General features: G+C 44.8%; 1 protein-coding gene across 1 annotated transcript in view; it reads right to left on the bottom strand.

The window, feature by feature from the left end:
* Nucleotides 1–19769, bottom strand: part of SLC24A3 (solute carrier family 24 member 3) — a 481527-nt gene that overhangs the window by 30613 nt on the left and 431145 nt on the right. The window contains exons 9-12 of the mRNA XM_055305422.1: nucleotides 14160–14213; nucleotides 9488–9621; nucleotides 7533–7693; nucleotides 6485–6755 (exon numbers count right to left, since the gene is read on the bottom strand). Coding sequence (XP_055161397.1) covers nucleotides 6485–6755; nucleotides 7533–7693; nucleotides 9488–9621; nucleotides 14160–14213 — 620 coding nt within the window. The remainder of the gene's footprint in view (nucleotides 1–6484; nucleotides 6756–7532; nucleotides 7694–9487; nucleotides 9622–14159; nucleotides 14214–19769) is intronic.

The following is a 19769-nucleotide window of genomic DNA, read 5'->3' as shown; positions in this document are numbered from 1 at the left end:
TCTCAGACACAAAGGGAGAGGAGTGTGTGGGGTGTGGGTGTAGGTCGGGGAGGGGAGCTGGAAGACCACCAGTCTTTCTGGGGTCTGTTCTCCCCACAGTTAGATGATAACAAAGATCTTGCCAGATTATAAGGTGTCAGTGGTCACAGCGCCACCTAGTGGAATTGCTCAACATTGTCTGTCAACTCACCAAAATCTTCAAAGAGGATTTGAAAGATCTCAAGGTTGTCAAGGTTGCTTGGGAGTTTGTATCTCAAGCTAATGTGAATTTGCAAATTAGTCATTGATTTCTGGCTCTCTAAATACCTGCTGCCATGGATGAGGTGATGGATCGGCTGGTAATGACCTGATCCTATCATCTCTGTGTTGCCTGAACTCTACGTCTCAGACACCCATAAATGCTTATTTTGGTGACTATATTGCCATGAGTTCCTTGTAGCCTCAGATCTGATAAACATATCAATGCTCCTCTAGCCTTTATTACCATCCTGCTTAAGTGCTAATACCTCTGGTAAGAAATATGTATTGTATATTGTATAAACTCCCTGCTTCAATGGAGATAACATCTCTGCCTTCCAGAAAGTTCCCCCAGCTTCTTTCTAGTCAACCTTCCACTGTCTATGGTCATAGGTTAGTTTTTCCTGTTATCCACCTTCAAATAGAGAAAATCATACAGTATGTGATTTTAGCCAACCACCTTCTTTTAGTCAATATGTGTTTTGAGGTTAATTTGTGCGTGTGTCAGGAATTCATTCTTCTTAATTGCTGTGTAGCGTTCCATCCTATGAATACACAATTTGTTAATCCATCCTCCTGTGGATGGGAATTTGAGTTCTTGCCAGTTTTCAGGTATTACAACTCAAGTGGCTATGAGCATTTTTGTACACTTTGTTTTGTGGGTATGTTTTTATGTGTCTTGGGCAAAGACCCAGGAGTAGAATTGCTGAGTCACAGGGTTGGTGTCTATTTAACTTTGCAAGAAACTGCCAAGCACTTTTCCAAAATGATTGTCTCATTTTTTACTCCTACCAGAGTTAAGGAGGCATTTTTTAAATTATACTTTGCACAGTGATTAATAAAATGTTAAATGAAATTTATTTTGTAATTTTATGCCAGTATCCAGCACTTTTCCAATTAGCTGCTATGCAGATATGAAGATGGGAATGGATGGATGACAACATTGGCACTGTCTGGCTGGATTTCAGAGCAAGAAAGCTATCAGATGTTTTCTGTGAGGGTCTTCCAAATGCAGTAGAATCCAGAGTACAGTAAGACCCTTGGATCTCATGGGCGTCCTGATTCTGCAGGCTCTTAAATCCAGGACTGTGGTGATATCATTTATCCATCTGAGGCTCTGGGGATCCCCTCACTGGCCTTCCAGTCTTGCTGATGCCCTCACACAGAGAGACTTGGCCCAGTTTAAAATACACACCCCATCAAAGTTACAAAGTGATACTCAAATGGGAAGAGAAATAACTGCAATCTGGCTCTTTGTCATTCTCCAGAAAATTAAAAAAAAAAGGAAAGAAATCAGAACTTAAGACTGGAGGAGCTTAGAAAATGATATTGATTAAGCTGCAAGCAGTACATGTGAGCACCAATGGATTTTGAGATTTTCCTCTCAGCTGCTTTAGAAAATTCTGACTTGACCCTGGAGGGGCCTTATATCTAGAAAACAGTTTTCTCTGTTTCATGATATATGTGCTTCCTTTCAGTTATAGGTGCATTGTAACAACCACAAACTTACAGTAGAAATTCAATCAGTATCATCTGGAAGCTACCTTTAAACATAACGTAACAAATATAACTCCTTGAGCAAACCAACTGATACAGAAATGTGCTTTTTAAGTGATTATGAGGAGCAGGAGAAGTCAGAAAAGGAACATACTTATATTTTGGGGTATTCTTTTCAGTCTTTTTTTTCCTCCCGAAAAGTGTTTTTACCTATATGCACATGTAAATGTTTCTATTTCTGTTACTCAAGAGTAAGACTTTCCTTCATGCGAGGGATAAGAATATATATATATACACACACACAAAGAATATATGCACAAATTATACTATGCATAGGTGTATATAATTCACACATATGTCATATGTATTTACCTCTATGTATATTATGTACATATATAAGCACAGGGATGTTAATATATGTGCACATTTTAGCTGACCTAAATTTCCATTTCTGAATAAAGGGGTAGAATGGCTTCCTTTCTCTTTGAATCAACAGTATTTCTGGACATTTTTCCATCTTTTCTTCCATTGCTATGTGGTCCAAACAGAGCACCCCCTCCACCAGGGGCAGGTTTATTCTTTCACTTAACAAATATTCATTGAATGCCACCCCCGCCAGTCTGTGCCACGTGCTGCTCCAGGTGCTGAGGATAGAACAGCGAGTTAGGAAAATCAGACTTCCTGTGCTTGAACCTGATGTACCAGTGATTATGTGATTTCTCGGAAGGTAGCCAGCAGCTGGGAGATGAAGCCAGTGACATGAAGCGGGGACTCTGAGCATTACAGTATCCCTTTGAGTGGGACTTGGCTCTAAAAAGCAGAAGACCTGTTCTTAAGTTGTATCCCTTATTGAGCTAATAAAGAAGCTTAATTCTATTGGGAAGAAAAAGTCATCACTCATTATTATGGACATAGAGTTAAATATATCAATTTGTTCTAACCACACAGGCAATAAAAATGTAGTGTTTTAGGATGGAGAATCCAGAAAAAAAGAAAAAAAAAACAATTCCACCTAGGATAAACATACTCATATTTTTGTATGCTTCTTTGCAGTCTTTTTCTGTGAAAGTATGTTTGTCTATGTACACATATAAACATTTCTTTCTTTTTTTTGGAGTGAGAGGGAAAGCGTGAGCAGGCGGGAGGGAGAAGGACAGAGGGAGAGGGAGAGAATCTTAAGCAGGCTCCATGCCCAGCATGGAACCTGATGCAGGGCTCAATCTCACGACCCTGAGATCATGACCTGAGTTGAAATTAAGAGGCGGATGCTTAAGCAACTGAGCCACCCAGGAGCCCCTATATGTAAACATTTCTACTTCTGTCAGCCGATAGTAAAGCTTCCCTCATGCAAGAGATAAGAATACATGTGCAATTTATATATATATCTATGTACATACACATATACTATGCCTAGATGTATATACAAATATATATGAATTTAACCTATATGTACATTTCATGCACATATAAAAACACAGATATGCTAATCTCTGTGCATATACCATATAAGCATACAACATAACATAAAAATGTATATTTTGTATGAATAAACACGTATATGTATACAATATACCAACCATACATGTGCACACTGCACATATATGCACACACACCTATATTCCAGTTTGCACATGTATGTGCACTATGTGCACACACAATATATGTGTCTGTGTGTACATGCATCCTCTATATGCCTATATTTACATACTTCCACATAGTTAACTATTCGTTACTTATACTCACTATAGTCAAGTCTTGGAAAGAAGAAAGCCCTACAGCTGAATGACATAAACACAGAAAGCCATGCACCTGCAGGATTACCATGAGAGGGAAAAATGATCTCATTATGTGGACAGAGCTTTTCCAGGCCAAAGGAACTGAGGGCAGAGGAACCGAATGTGGGGCTCCCTGGACTGAGTTCTGGCTCCTCAAGTGGCCTCTGCTGGCCTGCTCACTGCTGTGAGGAGTCCGCATGCCCAAGGGAGGGCCAGCTGGACACTCAGCCTGTTAGCTGAGTCCGGAAGATGGAAGTTCCTGAGTCCGGAAAAGGGGTTTGGCCTCTTTGGTGGGAACAGAAGATCATAGCTGGACAAACTCGCTCTCCTGGCTCTGAATGAGGCTCCCCTGAAGCTCAGGAGAACTGTGAAGATTGCTGGTGTGACTCCAAGGGGCTACCCCCCTCACTGCCTCAGGTGTGGCCTACCGACAAAAGCAGCACCAATGTCACCTGGGGGCTTGCTATAAATGTAGAATCTTGAGCCCCTCATCAGACCTCCCGAATCAGAGTTTGCATTTTATCAAGGATGCCCAGGTGACAGGGCTGGTTGATTCCATTTCCTTACTCGGTAGCTTGGGGCCCTGGAATGAAGCAGAGGCCCCAAGGAGTGGTAGGCCCCGTGCTTCCAAAGGATACAGGATGTCTCAGGTGGGGTTCCTGAGCCCACACCTGCAACGACGTCTCTTCACACACAAGGAGACAAGATGACGTGGCTGGAAGCCCCAGGCCTCCTCCTCTGCAACTAACCACAGAGACGAGGAAGGGAGGCAAACAACAGCTACAAGATACCTGGAAATCTCATAGTTGAGTCTGGCATCCATCCCATTTAGGTGAGGAAAAGGAAACAACTGACCTGAGAGGGACCCGTTTGTCCCACTAATAAGACCCAGTTGTGGCAACCAGATGAGTTGTCTGGTGTCACTCACAGGTCCTTAGTCGTCTGCCGGGGGGGGGGGCGGTGTGCATGGGGCTTCTGGCCTTCGGGGGGCCGACTCTGGCCCCTTATAGACTCTTCACCTGGCCTGAGAGCTTCTTTAATCAGTGAAACACTTCAGCAAAATAGGCATTTTTTTGGAGCTTGGTTATGGGCTGCCAATGGTGAACTCTTGAAAGCGTAGGCCAGGCTAGGCAGAATTTTAGAAGTAAGCCCCCAAGAGTCTGTGCCCTGCTTCTCGGAACCTGTGAAGAGGAGGTGACTGTGCTATGCTGTGTAGCCAAATTAGCCTCCTGACGGGGGGTAATGCAGGTGGGCCTGGTCCAAGCCCCTCAAAAGCAGAAGGGGCAGTCCAAGAGACCAGACATGTGAGAAGGACCGGAGGTGCCATTGCTGATTTGAATGCAGGCCATCTGGAGCAGTGAGCAACCCCCTCAAGTGACAGCCAGCAAGGAAACAGGGCTCAGCAATACAACCACAGGGAACTGGATTTTGCAATAATCTGCCTTTGTTAGAGAGTGATTCTCCCTGGGGCCTCTGGGAAGGTCTATAGCCCTGTCTACACCTCCAGTATGGCCTTCGGAGCCTCTGAAGCCCAGCCAGGCGGTGCTGGACTTCTAACCTACAGAACTGGAGGCTAATCAACAGGTGTTGCTTGAAGCCGCTAAATTTGTGGTAATTTGTTATACAGCAATAGAAAAGGAACACAAAAGTGCATAAGGGAGAAATGGCCTGGTTGCTTAATTCTTAAAATGTTTTTTTGTTCTGGTTCATAGGGAAGAAGGTCACCAAGAAAAGGAGTCAAAGATGGCAAAATGGATAAAGAGCCAGCATGCTTTTTTTTTTTTTTTTTCTATCAAGATAAGCTGCTAACAAGTAATGATTTAACTCTGGCTGGGCGGTTTGGGAATTTGGGGTATAGGATCCGAGGGAATATTCTCTAGTTAGTTTTGAGATCTGAGGGGCCCTGAGGGGACACGGGAACAGTTCTGGTCCTAGTTTCACTTGCTAATACCTGCACGACAGAAAGGCCTTACATCTGAAATTAACACAGAACTCTGACACTCCACATCCACATCCACATCCTATCATTAAATGGCTTTTGAAGTGGGTCAAGCAATCCTTCCCCAGAATTCACAGTTCTCCTATAATTTTAAACTCCTGGAGCAGTCATACACATTAATTAAGCCTCTTACACTTGACCAGGGTGCTCTTTCCTGAAACAGTTGGATGCTTCTGGACAGTGTAGTAAATAGGTAGAATTATTTGGGCTTGGTCCACCTGTTCCACTAAAGGGTGGGCTGGGGAGACAAGGTCTCTGGAATGGCCAACTCACTGTTGGGTAGCAGTCAAGGGAGGACACTGCTTTGGTGACTGGGGTCCTGAATGCTACACATGTCTTGAGCCTCCCCTTTAAGATACCAGGGAACATTCCCTTGGCCAGCATCACTGTGTGAGATTTAGCTGGGGCCAGGATGATTTTTGCCCAGGTCTGTATCTCCTGTGGTGTCCGTCTTAGAAACAAGCAGGTCATGGGAGAGAAGAAACCTGAATGGGGATAAGGGGCAGGACGTGAGCAAAAGAACAAAGGCCAACTAGGAAGTCTGCATGTTTCCCCCTAGGCTGGCCTTTGCTGGTCAGCTCCCCCAGCCAAATGTAATGGGAAGGGTGAAGGTGGATGAAGCACCTCTTCCCTTGAGCACAAGCTGCCTTCCCAACATAGGTCACGTGCATTTCCTCCTTAGCACCAAAAGTTCCCACGGAACAGCTAAGAGAGGGTCTTCCTTCACAAAGGGCCAACAAATTATAAATTTGGTCAAAGAGCCCACATTTCAACCAGTGATCATTTGTTCCCATCTTGTTCATCTTTGGATCCTCTAAAACAGAGTTTTGCCCACTGTAGAAGTTAATATAATATAAATATTACCATGTTCATATATAGTTCTCTGAATTGTCACAAAGATCACTAAAATCAAGGACACCTACTCAATGGCCTCAAAACAGCTCCCAACCCCAGCCTAGAACATAGGACCTCTTACAGGGGAGGTCGAATGGCGTGTATGGTCCTTCATCATCATCCTCATCCTCCTCTTCCTCTTCGTCATTCTCATTGTTCTCATTGTCCTCATTCTCATTCTCTGTCTCATTACCAGCCTCGGCAACAACATCATCCCTCCGAGTCCCATTCACGCCTCTGTCTGGGGCACTGCTGGGCCCTGTCCCGTTCTCCACAGTGTGCTTAATTGGAATTTTGATGGCCACCTCAGATTCTCCATTGGCGTAGGCCCTACTGTTTATCAGTCTTTGTCTCTGGAAAGAGAAAGGCACATTCTTAACACAGTCAGAGGTACTGGAGATGCTTACACTTAGAACACTGGCTAGTGGGATCTTTTTCAGGCATCTGACAAGAAAATGCTTCCAGGAGATTCTGCAGTGAAGTCTTTAGGGATTCCTCAAAGTGGGAAGAACTCAGACAACCTCCTTCTGGGAGGGAGGATTAACTTTTCATGACCCACTGGAACTTGCAAATCCCTTTAGAGGAAATTTCCTATGTATGCAGTTTAGATACACCTTTCTTTCCTACCAGTGTTCTTGATTCCCTGTGTGCTGCAGTATTATCTTTGTTCTCTGGACTGTAGGCATCCCTCGGTCAATACGTGAGAAAGTCACACAAATGTGTCTGAGCTAGTGTATCAATAAGGCTGCCACTCCAGAAAAAGGGATACACCGAAAAATTCAGGTCCAAGATGAAATTACTTTAAATAAGGCAACCTTGATTCAGCAATTACCTCTGTGCAAGTTCACATCAGAGGGCTTTCCCCAAATGAAAGATGAAAAGAAAAAGGTAGGTAGAAGGAAATAGAGTTTTTCTATATAATTGGGAGCCTGATCATGTCTGTTGACATATCGAGGGAAGAACAAGAACAAGGATGCACAGCTGGCCCCATGAGCAAAGATTCTGAGAAGTAGCTAAGGGATGTTAAATATTGAGTTTGGTATTTCTGTTCTCAGACCAAGAAACTTTCCCCCCTTCCCAAAGTCTCCCACTCCTATACAGTGGCACATAGAGTGTGCTTTTCCAGTTACCTCATTGATCAACATGCGGCTGGCCATGGAGAGTCGGGTCTTGGGGGGAAAGTGGCTGGTGATCATTATTCGAAGTCCAGCCTCAGAGAAAGAAAGCTGGTGAGGGTAGGCTGACAGCAGCTCGTCTACCATAATCACTGATGCTTTGCGGTGGAAATTGGCTAGGGAAATTAAAAACATGAAATAAAGATAACATTGAGGCTAGGAGCAGACAAGAGACATTTAGCTTTCTCTCCCTTAGCCTCTCCCTCCTTCCCACCTATTCATTTATGATTCCATCCACCCACCCATCTACCTGTCTATCCTTCCTTCCATCCACCCAATCATCCATCCATCCATCCATCCATCCATCCATCCATCCATCCAAGGAGGTTTGTAGTGAGCAACATATGGAAAATAGTCAAACTCTTCTTTCCATGAGGCTCATTGATAGCTCTTTTGAAATGACTTGAAACAATTAAATGTCATTCACTGGCATGGTAAGAATGAGTGATAACCTAAGCGGATTCCCTTGTCTCCTTAAAGGATTTTTTCCCCATTCCCCAGACCTGTGGCACAGGAAAGACCCCAAAAATCTTTAGTAATCCTCTATGCCTTTCAAATGTCAGCAATGTTCAATGTTCTGAGCTGTTAAAAGCTGCAAGTGGAGGGCTTTGTGGGGGAACGTGTACATTGTCATAGCCCAGCCTATGAGCAAGGCTGACAAAGGGGTGGGTAGGTGAGCTGGCCACATTACAGAGGCCCAAGGTCCAGAGCAGCCCAAATTGTTACACAACATTTGCTAGCAGGCCTGATAAAAACGTTTCAGCAAGGGCCAGGCCCCCTCTCTACAAATGTGCAACATGAGCATGCAGCTCACAGGTCCCTGGCCACACACTCTCCTGGTCGTCACTCTGGTTTTCCAAGCTGCTAAAGCATGAAATGATCTCTGGAAACACTGACTAATATGAGGTAGCTTTTCTCAGTTCCCTAAGAGTATTCTTTTTATGGTTATAAACTGTCCAGAAGAGAACAGAATAAGTGAAATCCTTATGTGGGATGGCACTGAATACTCATCTTTTTGCTAAACATAACTAGAAAAGTGTATCAAATAATCGATTTCCAAATTCTAGTAATTACCCACAGATTTCAAACTCAGACATATACTTTGAAAATAACCTATACATTTTCTAATTTCTTTTTTGTTTTTTCCTGCAGAGCAACCATATGAGACCAAGAAGATATAAATCCACACATTTTTGGAGAAAGTTAAAAAAATTGAATGAAAAGCCAAACACATTCTAAGGCAAAAGTAAATGATAACTTTCTGTGTTCCTCTAAGAATGAATATTATTTATTAGCGAACACTATCTTAGTTCTGTTAGTTTATCAACTGCTTAATGAGAATCTATTGAAAATACCTTGGGAAAAAAGGAGGGAGTGGTAACTTTCGAACATTATTTTATAGCTTGGAAACTGAGGTAATGTAGCCTGAAAGTAATTGTGGATATAAAATGTACTAACAACAACTATCATTAATTGGGTATTTGACATATTTTATCTCCTTTATTCATTACAAAAATTATCCTCATTTTGCAGAAGAGAAAATTGAAGCTCAGAGAGGTTAAGTTAACTTGCTTCATGGTCACACAGCCAAAATGTGACAGAGTCAATACCTCAAGATCCCTGGTCTTTTCTCCTATACCATCATGTCCTAATTGCCCCGTGTCATTGCCAGCAAATGTTTTGCCCAAGAACTTCCACAAAGCTTTCCCAGGCGGCTCATCACCAGGTATGACTGCCCCAGGATGTCGCCAAAGGGAGACTGGGAGGCCCGTGAGCTCCTCTTCTTCGGCCTCCTCTGGGGCAGGTGGCATCCCACCAAGCCAGCCTCAGCACCCCAGGGGTGGCCGTGACAGTGGGTGCCAGGCAGCCTCCCGGAGCTCCCTCCTGGGACCCAGGCTGTCTGAGTTTACCTTTCTTGAGTAGCACCACAGTCGCATCGCAATTACTGCTGTCGTCAATTTCAGCATTGTTGGCCAAACCGTTGACCATGTTCCCAGTGCCTTTCGTCCTCCTTTCGAAGCACTGATGGATGCAAGCGTTATATCTGAACAAAGTAATGAGCAGAAGGAGTCCATCAGTGTTTGCTGTTCCCCCATCTCCTAGCCCTCACCCACTGTGCCCTGTGGCTCTCAGTTTAGGCACACTGTGGGGGACTCTGTGCCTCAAGTTATAATTATTATTATCCTGTCCTCCCATTTCCCCACAGAAGAATGCAGTCTGTCCTAGTTTCTGATTTATGTTAAATGAAAATAAAACCAACAGCACATAAGTAAGTAGAGACACACTGCCTTCTTTGCAACTTTTCTAGGTGAGCAGAGAAACCCTGGGATTGAGTTCCCTTGCTTGAAGTCCATGCATGGAAGGGCCATGATGAGACCTAGCAGGATGGGCAAGGGCTCCCTTCTCTCGGCCACGTCTCCAGGACCTTTGCTGTCAGGAATGTGCTGGGTGGGAGAAGGAGCAGGTATTACATCCATGCTGCTACCCAGTGCATCACAGTCTGTGTGCTACAGGCTGGCTGGCACTCTGGGTCTGTCGGTGCTTGGCTTTCTAAGATCAGAGTTTGGGATCCTATGAATCTCTGTTTAAGTGTTGGGCCATAATTCCAGGTTTGGTGGGCTGTTGGCTTTCAGAAACCATTCTGGGCTATGATTAATTTGGAGTGCGATAATGTATGGTGTTATGTGAAAGGTGAGTCCTTTTAGAGATGAAGACTGAGAGTTTTATAGATGAATTGGGATGCTGTCTGGGGCTTCATATCATGTGGAGGGAAGGAAACGGTGTGGGCTGTGGCTATCAGGGCTGATGGACGAGCATGGGAGGTTGTCATACTGACTGTTGGCTTTTGAAAATATTCAAATTCTGGGGCAGCCTTGGTGGCCCAGCGGTTTAGTGCTGCCTTCAGCCCAGGACATGATCCTGGAGACCCCAGGATCGAGTCCCATGTTGGGCTCCCTTCATGGAGCCTGCTTCTCCCTCTGCCTGTGTCTCTGCCTCTCTCTCTCTCTCTCTCTCTCTCTCTCTCTCTCTCTCTGTCTCTCATGAATAAATAAATAAAATCTTAAAAAAGAGAAAATATTCAAATTCTTAATAAAAAGGTCTCCCCACTTTCTAGACTAAAGAATGTCTTGCCCCACTGATAGAGCTATGGGGGAGAGGCAGTATTTCTGTCATCTTGACTCAGAATCCATTTCCCCACAGAGATACCAACTTGCACAGGGCTTTGCTTTGAACACAAAGCACAACTGTGTGTTACACATCTATTTGTATTTGGATAACAAGGTAATAACACTATGTCTAGTATTATTATATGAACTTTCTTGAAATCAGATATTGGTTAATGGCTCAACTATACTGTCACATTTCATGCTTACAGACAGCCTTTGCAGGAGGTGTTATGAACCCTGTTTTGTAAGAGAGGAAACAGAGATTCAAAATGGCTAAATTACTTGGCCCAGGTCTTACTGCTAGCAAGTGGTGGAGTGTGAAGCTGTGACCAGGCAGGGCTGAATGTGAATCTCTTGACCTCAACCACCAGAATGGTGGTCTGGGGACCACCTGGGGACCAAATCCCAAAGAAGAGACCCAGATGTACAGAAATCAATCCTCACCAAGGCCAGGTATGCCTCATGCTCCCTTAAGATTTCCATCTACTTGGCCAAACTGAAATTGCTCTTTTGACCTTCAGACAGAATGTTTAAAGTCATCCACCCAGGAGGCAGCTGACAACTCTAATATATGCTGTTTTTAACTGCGGCTATTCAGTTTTAAATTTTTTAATTGAATGTTTTCAATTTTGTGCTTGCACCCTGAAGCTATTTTATTGTGGAGCATGCAATTTTATAAATCAGATTTTATAAAACCCCATGATTAAAGCCTCTGATTGAGGACAGGGATGGCTAAAGAGCAGAGATTTCAATTTAGAACTTGGGACCAGAATATATGCAGAAAATTCTGTGAACACAGTAGCTGCCATTCCCTGTTTTATTTGTATCCTGCTGGTTTGAACAGCTGGAAGGCTGGTAAAGTTGAGGCATCAGCAGAAACACACCTCATTAGCTTTCACACTGGGCATAGCTTGGGGGAGAGGAAAGAAATTGTTTACTGTGTTATCTTAATGTCCACACGCCCTGCCAGCAACCCCTGGGTTTTATAATGGCCTGATAGAGGGGTGCAGTGGTCACTAGATACACACTAGCAAAGTACCTCAACTTTCCTTCTCTTTAGACCAGTTCTTGTGTAAGCCCTCCTTCCTCTGTGAAACCTTCAGTGAATGCACTATGGGACATGCTATCATCTAAATTCAGATTCAAAGCCGAAGATCAATGTTGGGCATAATAGCAGACACTCTGTCAATTGTTCTGGAATAATTGATTCACCTTTTCAAAGCGGAAGAAAAGGACTCTTGACTCTTTGGGAATGCAAATTCAGGGCTTCAAAAAGTAAAAAACAAAAAACAAAAAACAAAAAAAATGGGTGAAATAATCAAATTTAAAACACACTGAAAGACGATGTGTGTATTGTTGAGACCTCCCCATATGGCACTGGTTCCCTTAATGGTTTTGCTATTTGAGACAAAGGGGAGCAAGATGCCTTCAAAGGTTTTCCCCCTTGGAATCTAGAAACTCTGAAAGGCCTTTGAGCCAATTCTCGTTTTCATGGGAGCCCATCAATGGGTATTTTTAAATGGAAGATGTTAGGGGTAAATAACGTGATTTCTTCATCAGTTTTCCCATTGTAACCCCACACTAGGTACTTCAGAAATACCCTCTTCCAGGTAATTTGGTGGGGACAGGTGATTTGGGGACCCTGCTCTTCCGCCATCTTGCCCCTCCCCCCACCCTCTTCCAATAACAAGACCCAGATATCAGGTTCACACTGACCACTGGATAGCTCCTGAGATGAGAGCTGGATGCCATATTGGGTGGACTGGCAGCAGACTGCTTATAGCCCACCGTGGATGTCACATAGGCCAGCTCCTACCTTTACTGTCCAGGTAATGTTTGCCAATGGCCACACTGATTTCTCAAGACAGGTCTCTCAGTGTCTCAGGTCTTAGTGGCCAGAATTAGTTTTTGTCAGACTTTAACAGCAAAGACAATCTGATATGTCACATTCCAGACCACTACCTGACATGTCCAAATTGGCAATTTCTGATCGCATTGTACTTTCTTGCCCCCTGAGAAGGGAGTCACAAATGCTGGGCAAAGGATGGGTTAATTTAGAATGAAAGGAACATTTCCCATGGGGTCCAGCAGCTGCAGCATGAAATGTCTCTGCATTATTTATGAGCTCCTCACCTCAGTGATACTTGGTACAAAGATGAACCAGCAGGTTCCCAGCCATGGTGCTTACATTTTGCCTTAGAGTATGGGAAACACCAACAATATAATTCTTGATACAAATAGTAAGCTCCCCATACTTCGGGGGGTGGGGAAGAACATATGAAGTGGTGGTTTTAAAATATACCAGCAAATTCTTTGACATTCCTCCCTTCAAATAGTTAAGCAGATCCCTCGATCATGGGCTAGACTTACTTCTAATAAACAGAATATGTCTGAAATGGGACGCCTGGGTGGTTCAGCAGTTCAGCGCCTGCCTTTGGCCTAGGGTGTGATTCTGGAGTCCCAGGGTCATGTCCCGGGATCAAGTCCCATATCGGGCTCCTTGCATGGAGCCTGCTTCTCCCTCTGCCTGTGTCTCTGCCTCTCTCTCTCTCTCTGTGTGTCTCTCATGAATAAATAAATAAAATCTTAAAAAAAAAGAATATGGCAGAAATGATGATTTGTGACTTGTGAGACCAGATTATAAAAGGTACTGAGGGTCCTTCTTGCTCTCTCTCTCTCGGCTCACCTGCTCCCGTGCTGTGGAGACACTCAACCAACCTAAGGAGAGGCCCATTTGCTGAGGAACTTAGGGCTTCAGCCAACTGCCAGCATCAGCTCACCAACAGGACAAGTGGCTCATTTTGCAGCCCCAGTTAAGTAGATGACAGCCACCTTGGCCAACCTCTTAAGTACAATCTTGAGGAAGACCCTGAGCTAGAACTCTGCTAGTGCTCTGAGCTAACTTGGAAGCTGTAAGAAGATAACTCATGCTCGTAGTTTTAAAACACTGCATTTTGGGGTCATTTGTTACATAGTGGTAGATGATGAATATGATACGAATAATGGAAGTCTGTAGAGATTCCATCCTTGGTTTTAGACACCTCTTAATTAGCTCTGGTCCCATCTTCATCACCCTATATAGAAGCATAACTTAGTGAGTTTTACCTCCTTTCTTGTTATGAAAGAGAGTGAAAACAGCCAAAAGCTCAGTTGCCAGGTATTAAAGAGGGTACAGGATTTAGAGGGATGTCTCAAATTAAACACAGCCTGCATCACATGTGGGTTGGAAGGGGCTTTGCTATTGCAACTAATCAGAACCACAGTGATTCACAGCAGGTTGCGGAGGGAACCAATGAGTCTATGATCATCTGCACTGAAAACCTACCCTGCCCCCGTTCCTCTTTCCACATTATCTCGTGGTGTTCAATGTAGGAAAGAGTTTTGGAAAAGAAAACCAACAAGGCATTTTACTTACTTCATGATGACAATATAGATGAGATACATCAGCACGAGGACTAAAGACTCCCACCTGCGTAAAACCAAGAACGGCTAGTTAAGAAAGTCACCACAGGCAGATGTGCAACACACCAGACTATTTCTAAAAATCCACGGGATGTGAAGAGCAGGTAAACCTGGCAAGCAGGGCAAGGAGGAGGTACGTGTGCAGACCAGTTACAAATACTTCCTGGTTCGTAGACATTTTCTCTCTTGCACACAGCTTTCCATGGGCTTTCTTTTCCTTCTCTACCTAAAAGGATCTTCTGTTATTCACTCACCCAAAAGAGTTCTGTGAGAGTACAAGTCTCCCATAATATTGCTGAATATAGGCCTGTCTTTATAAATCTGTCCACAGTTTAATCATTCACGAACAGTATTCGGATATATTTACAAAGGGCAAACTAGAGGAATTGACAGGGGTGACCGAAGGATTGCTGGAGAGGAGTAACAAGGCATACAGAGAGAGAGAGGGAGGGGAAGGGATTGGGGGGCGGGCAGGGAGATAGAGGAGAGAGAAGGAGAGAGAAAAGGGAAGGGGAAGGGGGAGCACGGAAGGTACCAGCAGGAAGGATAAGAACGGACAAGTGGGAAATAGTCAAGAGAAAGAAAAAAGTAATGAAATCAAGGTACTGGACTGTACCTTGAACTTCTGATAATTTGAATACTTCTATTTTCTTCATTTGAGTAACTTTCAGTTTCAAAACCAGGGAATCTGATTTCTAGGTTCCCCTTTTAGCTGTAAAATTGGGGAGTAATTCTGGTTTCGAGAAAAGTTTACTGCACAACGGCCTATGAAGAAATTCTAGGTTATGTCTCCCCTTCCTGATTCTTTTTTTTTCTCAAGTTGCATGTCTAAAAACGGACCCTTGGGAAATACGTGGTCAAATGTACAAAGGCTGCACACAGGGGTTTTGCTGCAGCCGTGTTTATGGCCGTGAAGTGTTGGAGAGCAGGAGACAGTTGTCAGAGGAGGCTGGGTCTCCATGTTACGGTAAATCCGTCCACGCAGTGGGCTCCTGCGCATCAGTTCAGTCACTATGCAAACTGTGTGCGTGTATCTGGGATAGGAAGTGCTCTTGCCACTACTCAGAGAAGGAATCGGGGGGTGCAAATCTCTCGCCCTCCACCACATTTTTCAGCTTCTCTTAGCAAACCATCTCCAAGCGCTGCATGCACTGCCCTGCAGCACCTCCCAGTCACTCACAAATTCCTCGAGTCTAGCATCCACTGCCATCCGTGCCCTGACACACTGGTCTGGGGCACCAGTGACCCCAGGCGTGGCTGACTGCCCTCCTGCATGCCACACTCTGTCCTGACTTCCGAGACTTGCACTGCTGGTTTCCCTCCTGTCATCCCCCTAACTTCTCTTCTCCTTCCCTCTGCCTCCTCCACTTCCTCAGGTGAGCCTCTAAATACAGGATGTTCTTCTCTTTTTGCCTACACGTCCTCCCTAGGTGATGTCATCTAGTCCAGCTGTAATTGCGGGCCAAACACACCCCGCCGGCATCCTGGCACCGGGGCTTCTCTCCGCCGTCAACGGGGCCTCTCCACGTGGAGGCGAAATGCACGTCAGAACAAAGAACAGAATTCGGAATTCCTACTTCCTGGCTTCAGGCTCTGCCGTCCCAGTCAACTGCACACTCCCCGCCTGATCAAGCTCCCAATCTAGAAGCTCCAAATCCTTACCCTGCCCCACATCCCTCAGAACCCTAAGTCCAAATATTTCCTGAATGGTTTGTTTCTGCCCTTGTTGTGGCTACCTGCTGGTCCACCTAGACTGCAACTCCTGACCTAGTTTTCCATGAGGCTATAGAATCATATCATTCTTCTGTTTCAAGCTCTTCAACTGCTTTCCAACATACTTGAGATGAAAAAACAGAAAATGTCCCCTTTCTGTAAAACCCAGTTCTTCAAATTGTCATGCCCCATTTGCGTTCCATCACACTAGCCTCCCTTCATTTGCACACACCAGAAGCTCCTTCCTTCTCCTCCGGGCCTTTGCACTTACTGTTCCTTCTGCCAAGAATACTCTTCCCTTCACTCCTTGGCTGACCCCTTTTATCCTGCAAATGCTGGCTCAAATGCCACCTCCTCCAAGAAGTCTTCCCCATCTACTCCTCCTTCACTTTCTATCACATGACCCTGCATATGCTCTTTTAATCCACTGGCCAGTCTGTGATTACCTTGTTTATTTATTTTTCATTGCTTGTTAGTGCCTGTTTCCAGCAGTCACTAGACACCACTCCTCATACCTGACCCCTGCCTCAGCTATCTGGTTTCTTGTTTCCCAGAAACTTAGAGCGGACCCCTTGACAGCAGATTCCCCTTCCCTCCCTGGCGGCCCACTATCCCCTCTCCCCACGCAGAGCAGCCCTCATTTCATCTGTGCAGGCTGAGACTTCCTTTAAAATCAATTTTCAGTTGCAAAACACCTCCTGAATATGGTCCTTGTTGAAACCAGTGTATATGTGGCATAAAGTTAATTGGGAAAAATGAAGTTTATTCACAGCATTCATTTTGAAGGAAGAAATACTCGAGATCTGAAGGGATGACATGTAACCATGGATGCATTTTAGTAGGCTCAGTGAGAAGTCGCTAGGAAACAAACAGATCCACACCAATGAAATAGTCCAGCACTTTGTAAACAAAGGTAGATGTATACCCTCTAATCCCTTTAAACTTTGTTTTTTTTTTTTTTCCTCTCAAAACAAGCCCTTTCATTGCAATGTTCAAGTAAAGTTCTCTTCTGTTGTGTTTTGGGGGTGCTGTGAGATGGGGGTTCCCTGCTTCTGCCAACATTTCAGATTTCCTTGGTTGGTGCCCAGACTCGGGGCTCACCCAGTGCTTCCTCTGCATGAAATACACCAGGCTCTGTGAGCCTCAGCCCTAGCCACCTGCTGTCCTCTCTGCTTTGGGGCCTGTTTAATCTAGTCTTAGTTTAATGCTCTTCAAAGTCTCAGGGTCCCCATCCCTGGCCCTGCTGTATCTCCCAAAGCCCCATGATTACATATCAACCATCTGCCTCTGCTGTAGTCCCAGAGAGCCAAGTTTGGGGCCGAGTTTGATTTTGTGTTCTATATCTGGTTCTAGAACAGAGCCTGGCACGCAGGAGGTGTTTAGGAAGCAGCGGTGAAAGTCCACAGCAGACCTCTAAAGTCACACAGCTCTTGTCCCCCTCTGTTCCCCCAGGGACATATCTCCATCTGCCTCTCCTGACCACAGCCTATTTACTGTCCTCCGATGGGCTGGCCTTGTGGCATGATCTCAGTTTGGTCTTTCCGTTCCCGCAAACTTGTGTTTTGAACCACTTTCAGTTGGCCCCGGTTCTCTTGCCAAAGATTGTTCTTTTCTATTTGGGAGGCTTCTTTCTTGGTCCTCTCTGTGCTCACCCAGAAGGCATGGCTCTGCTTTCCTAACTGTGGTCCAGGACAGTGAATGCTGGTCCCAGGTGCTACACACCCACCTCTCTCAAAGTTATAGCTAGAGGCTCAAAAAAAGAGACGAGAACATCAACCTAGATCCTTTTGTTTTCTTGTCAGGCCTTCAGACTCACTGAAGACATAGTCCATATTCCTTCTGGCAATATTCTGGGTCTTGCTGCGCTGTCATTATGGATTCAGCCTGAACATTCATCCTAACCAGTGGATCTCTGATGCTTTCTATTTTAAATGTCTTTGGGGGTAGTCATCTAACTGAAAAGCACCAAACATATATTCCCCTGCATCTTGCTTGCTAATAGAAGCCTATGAGGTCGAGACAGCAAACAAGGACTGCTGGATCTGAAGGAAGATGGGCCACCCCTGGGATAAATAATAAGAGTTGGAGTGCTATCCTGCCTGGCCATTGGTCAAGGCCGACTCGGTTGCTTCCTCCTTTTTGACTTCAAAACAAACTTGGTCCCTGGGACCCCGGTAGCCCTCACAGACTGAGGGAAAGGCTAAGAAAAGCTCAGAGCCATTGTGCCATCAATAGCTGGGGTACTTGTTATGTAAAAAAAAATAAGCCGTTGTTTCTTTAATCCACTAGAGCTGGTTTTCTGGTTTTAAAAGCCTTCTGCCTGCCCCTTTCTTGGCTGCTTGTGACCCGCTGCAGAATGCTGTTCAGGGGGCACCTGGGGGGCTCAGTCGGTTAAGCATCTGCCTTTGGCTCAGGTGATGATCCAGGGTCCTGAGATCGAGTCCTATGTCAGGTTCTTTGCTCATGGAGAGCCTGCTTCTCCCTCTCCTCCCTGCTCGTGCTCTCTTGCTCTCTCTCTCTCTCTCTCGCTCTCTCTCATAAATGAAATCTTAAAAAAAAAAGAATGCTAGAATGCTGATTCAGGTATGGTAAAGGCATCCAAGCTGTGTTTGATGGGGAACACTTGACCCTGCAAATTTTACTCAACAAGACTCCTTTCGTTCCACAGAGTACTCTTGTTTCAAAACAAACACTACTGAAATTCGTCTCCTTTGGAGGATGTGCAATGAATTGGGTTACCTCCCCTGAAATCACTAGGACCTGATGGAATGTTCTACAGCAAGGAACGGAACTCGCTATTTAAGGTATTCCTGGGTCTAACTGCACAGGTTGAAGAATCTGGCATTAAAGAGAAAAGCAGAGAAGTCAGCTCCCAGACACATCCTTTCAGCAAAACAAATGCTTGTGGTTGGCCGGGTATGAAAAATACCCAGTCTCCTTATTCATGTGGGAGTCTCAGAATCTGAGCCCTTGAGTGCAGGCCTGGGGTTCGAATCTTGTCACGTCTACAGGAGATTTTGGCCTTTGGAATGCAGAGAAAATGGTCCCTTCCTTTCTTGCTCCATACCATCTGAAATATCCTAAAAGACATTTTGAGGGTAAGGACTGAAATAGGCCTGCTTTCATCAGCAAAGCCAGGAAGGTGTGGAAAAGACAGCCCTCTCCAAGAAAAACCAACAGTAAACCACCCATAAATATCCTTTCTTAAGATTTTTCTGCACCAAAACGGCAGAAACATTTCTGAGATCAACTGTGATCATAACTTGTCTTTATGGCAGCATTGTTAGCTAAGAGCAGCAGCACTGAGCAACATTTAAGCACCTACTGTTTGCTGAGGCAGAGCTGTGGTTGTGCTAAATGTCCCGTCGGTCTGAGTGAGAATATTTTTGCAAGTTTCTTGTGCTGCACTTAATACCAAAGGACATGAGGTGGGGGGGGGGTGGATGTCACCACTCCACTTGGTGATGACCACGTCCAGGCAGATCCCACGAAGAGGTTTTCCCTGACCTCTGACCCGAGGTGCTCCCAGACATTTTAGTCTCTTTTAAACTGCTGGTCACAGCTCAAGCAGACCCTCTTATTTTTTATGGGTTGATATAAAGATTCTGTGTCTTAAAGCGAGTTCTCCTAGCCGTGTCCTCCTTGGCCCTCCTGGACAGAGGAGAGATCAGCAAAAGCATACTTAATGCTCCGGCACGGTGAATAACATTTACCATCAATGGGGCAAATTCCTCTACCATGCCGAAATTCTGAAAATCAGATATCCTAAAACAAAGAGCTGGCATTCCAGCAAAGAACTAGCGCTCATTGTGTCAAAGGCTCATTCTTAGCTTTAAATAATACCATGGTG

This window comes from Nyctereutes procyonoides, unplaced genomic scaffold (genome assembly GCF_905146905.1).
Source record: "Nyctereutes procyonoides isolate TBG_1078 unplaced genomic scaffold, NYPRO_anot_genome, whole genome shotgun sequence".
Taxonomy (NCBI): Eukaryota; Metazoa; Chordata; class Mammalia; order Carnivora; family Canidae; genus Nyctereutes; species Nyctereutes procyonoides.
The sequence above is the reverse complement of the archived record's forward strand: the minus strand, read 5'-3'. Positions and strand labels throughout refer to the sequence as shown.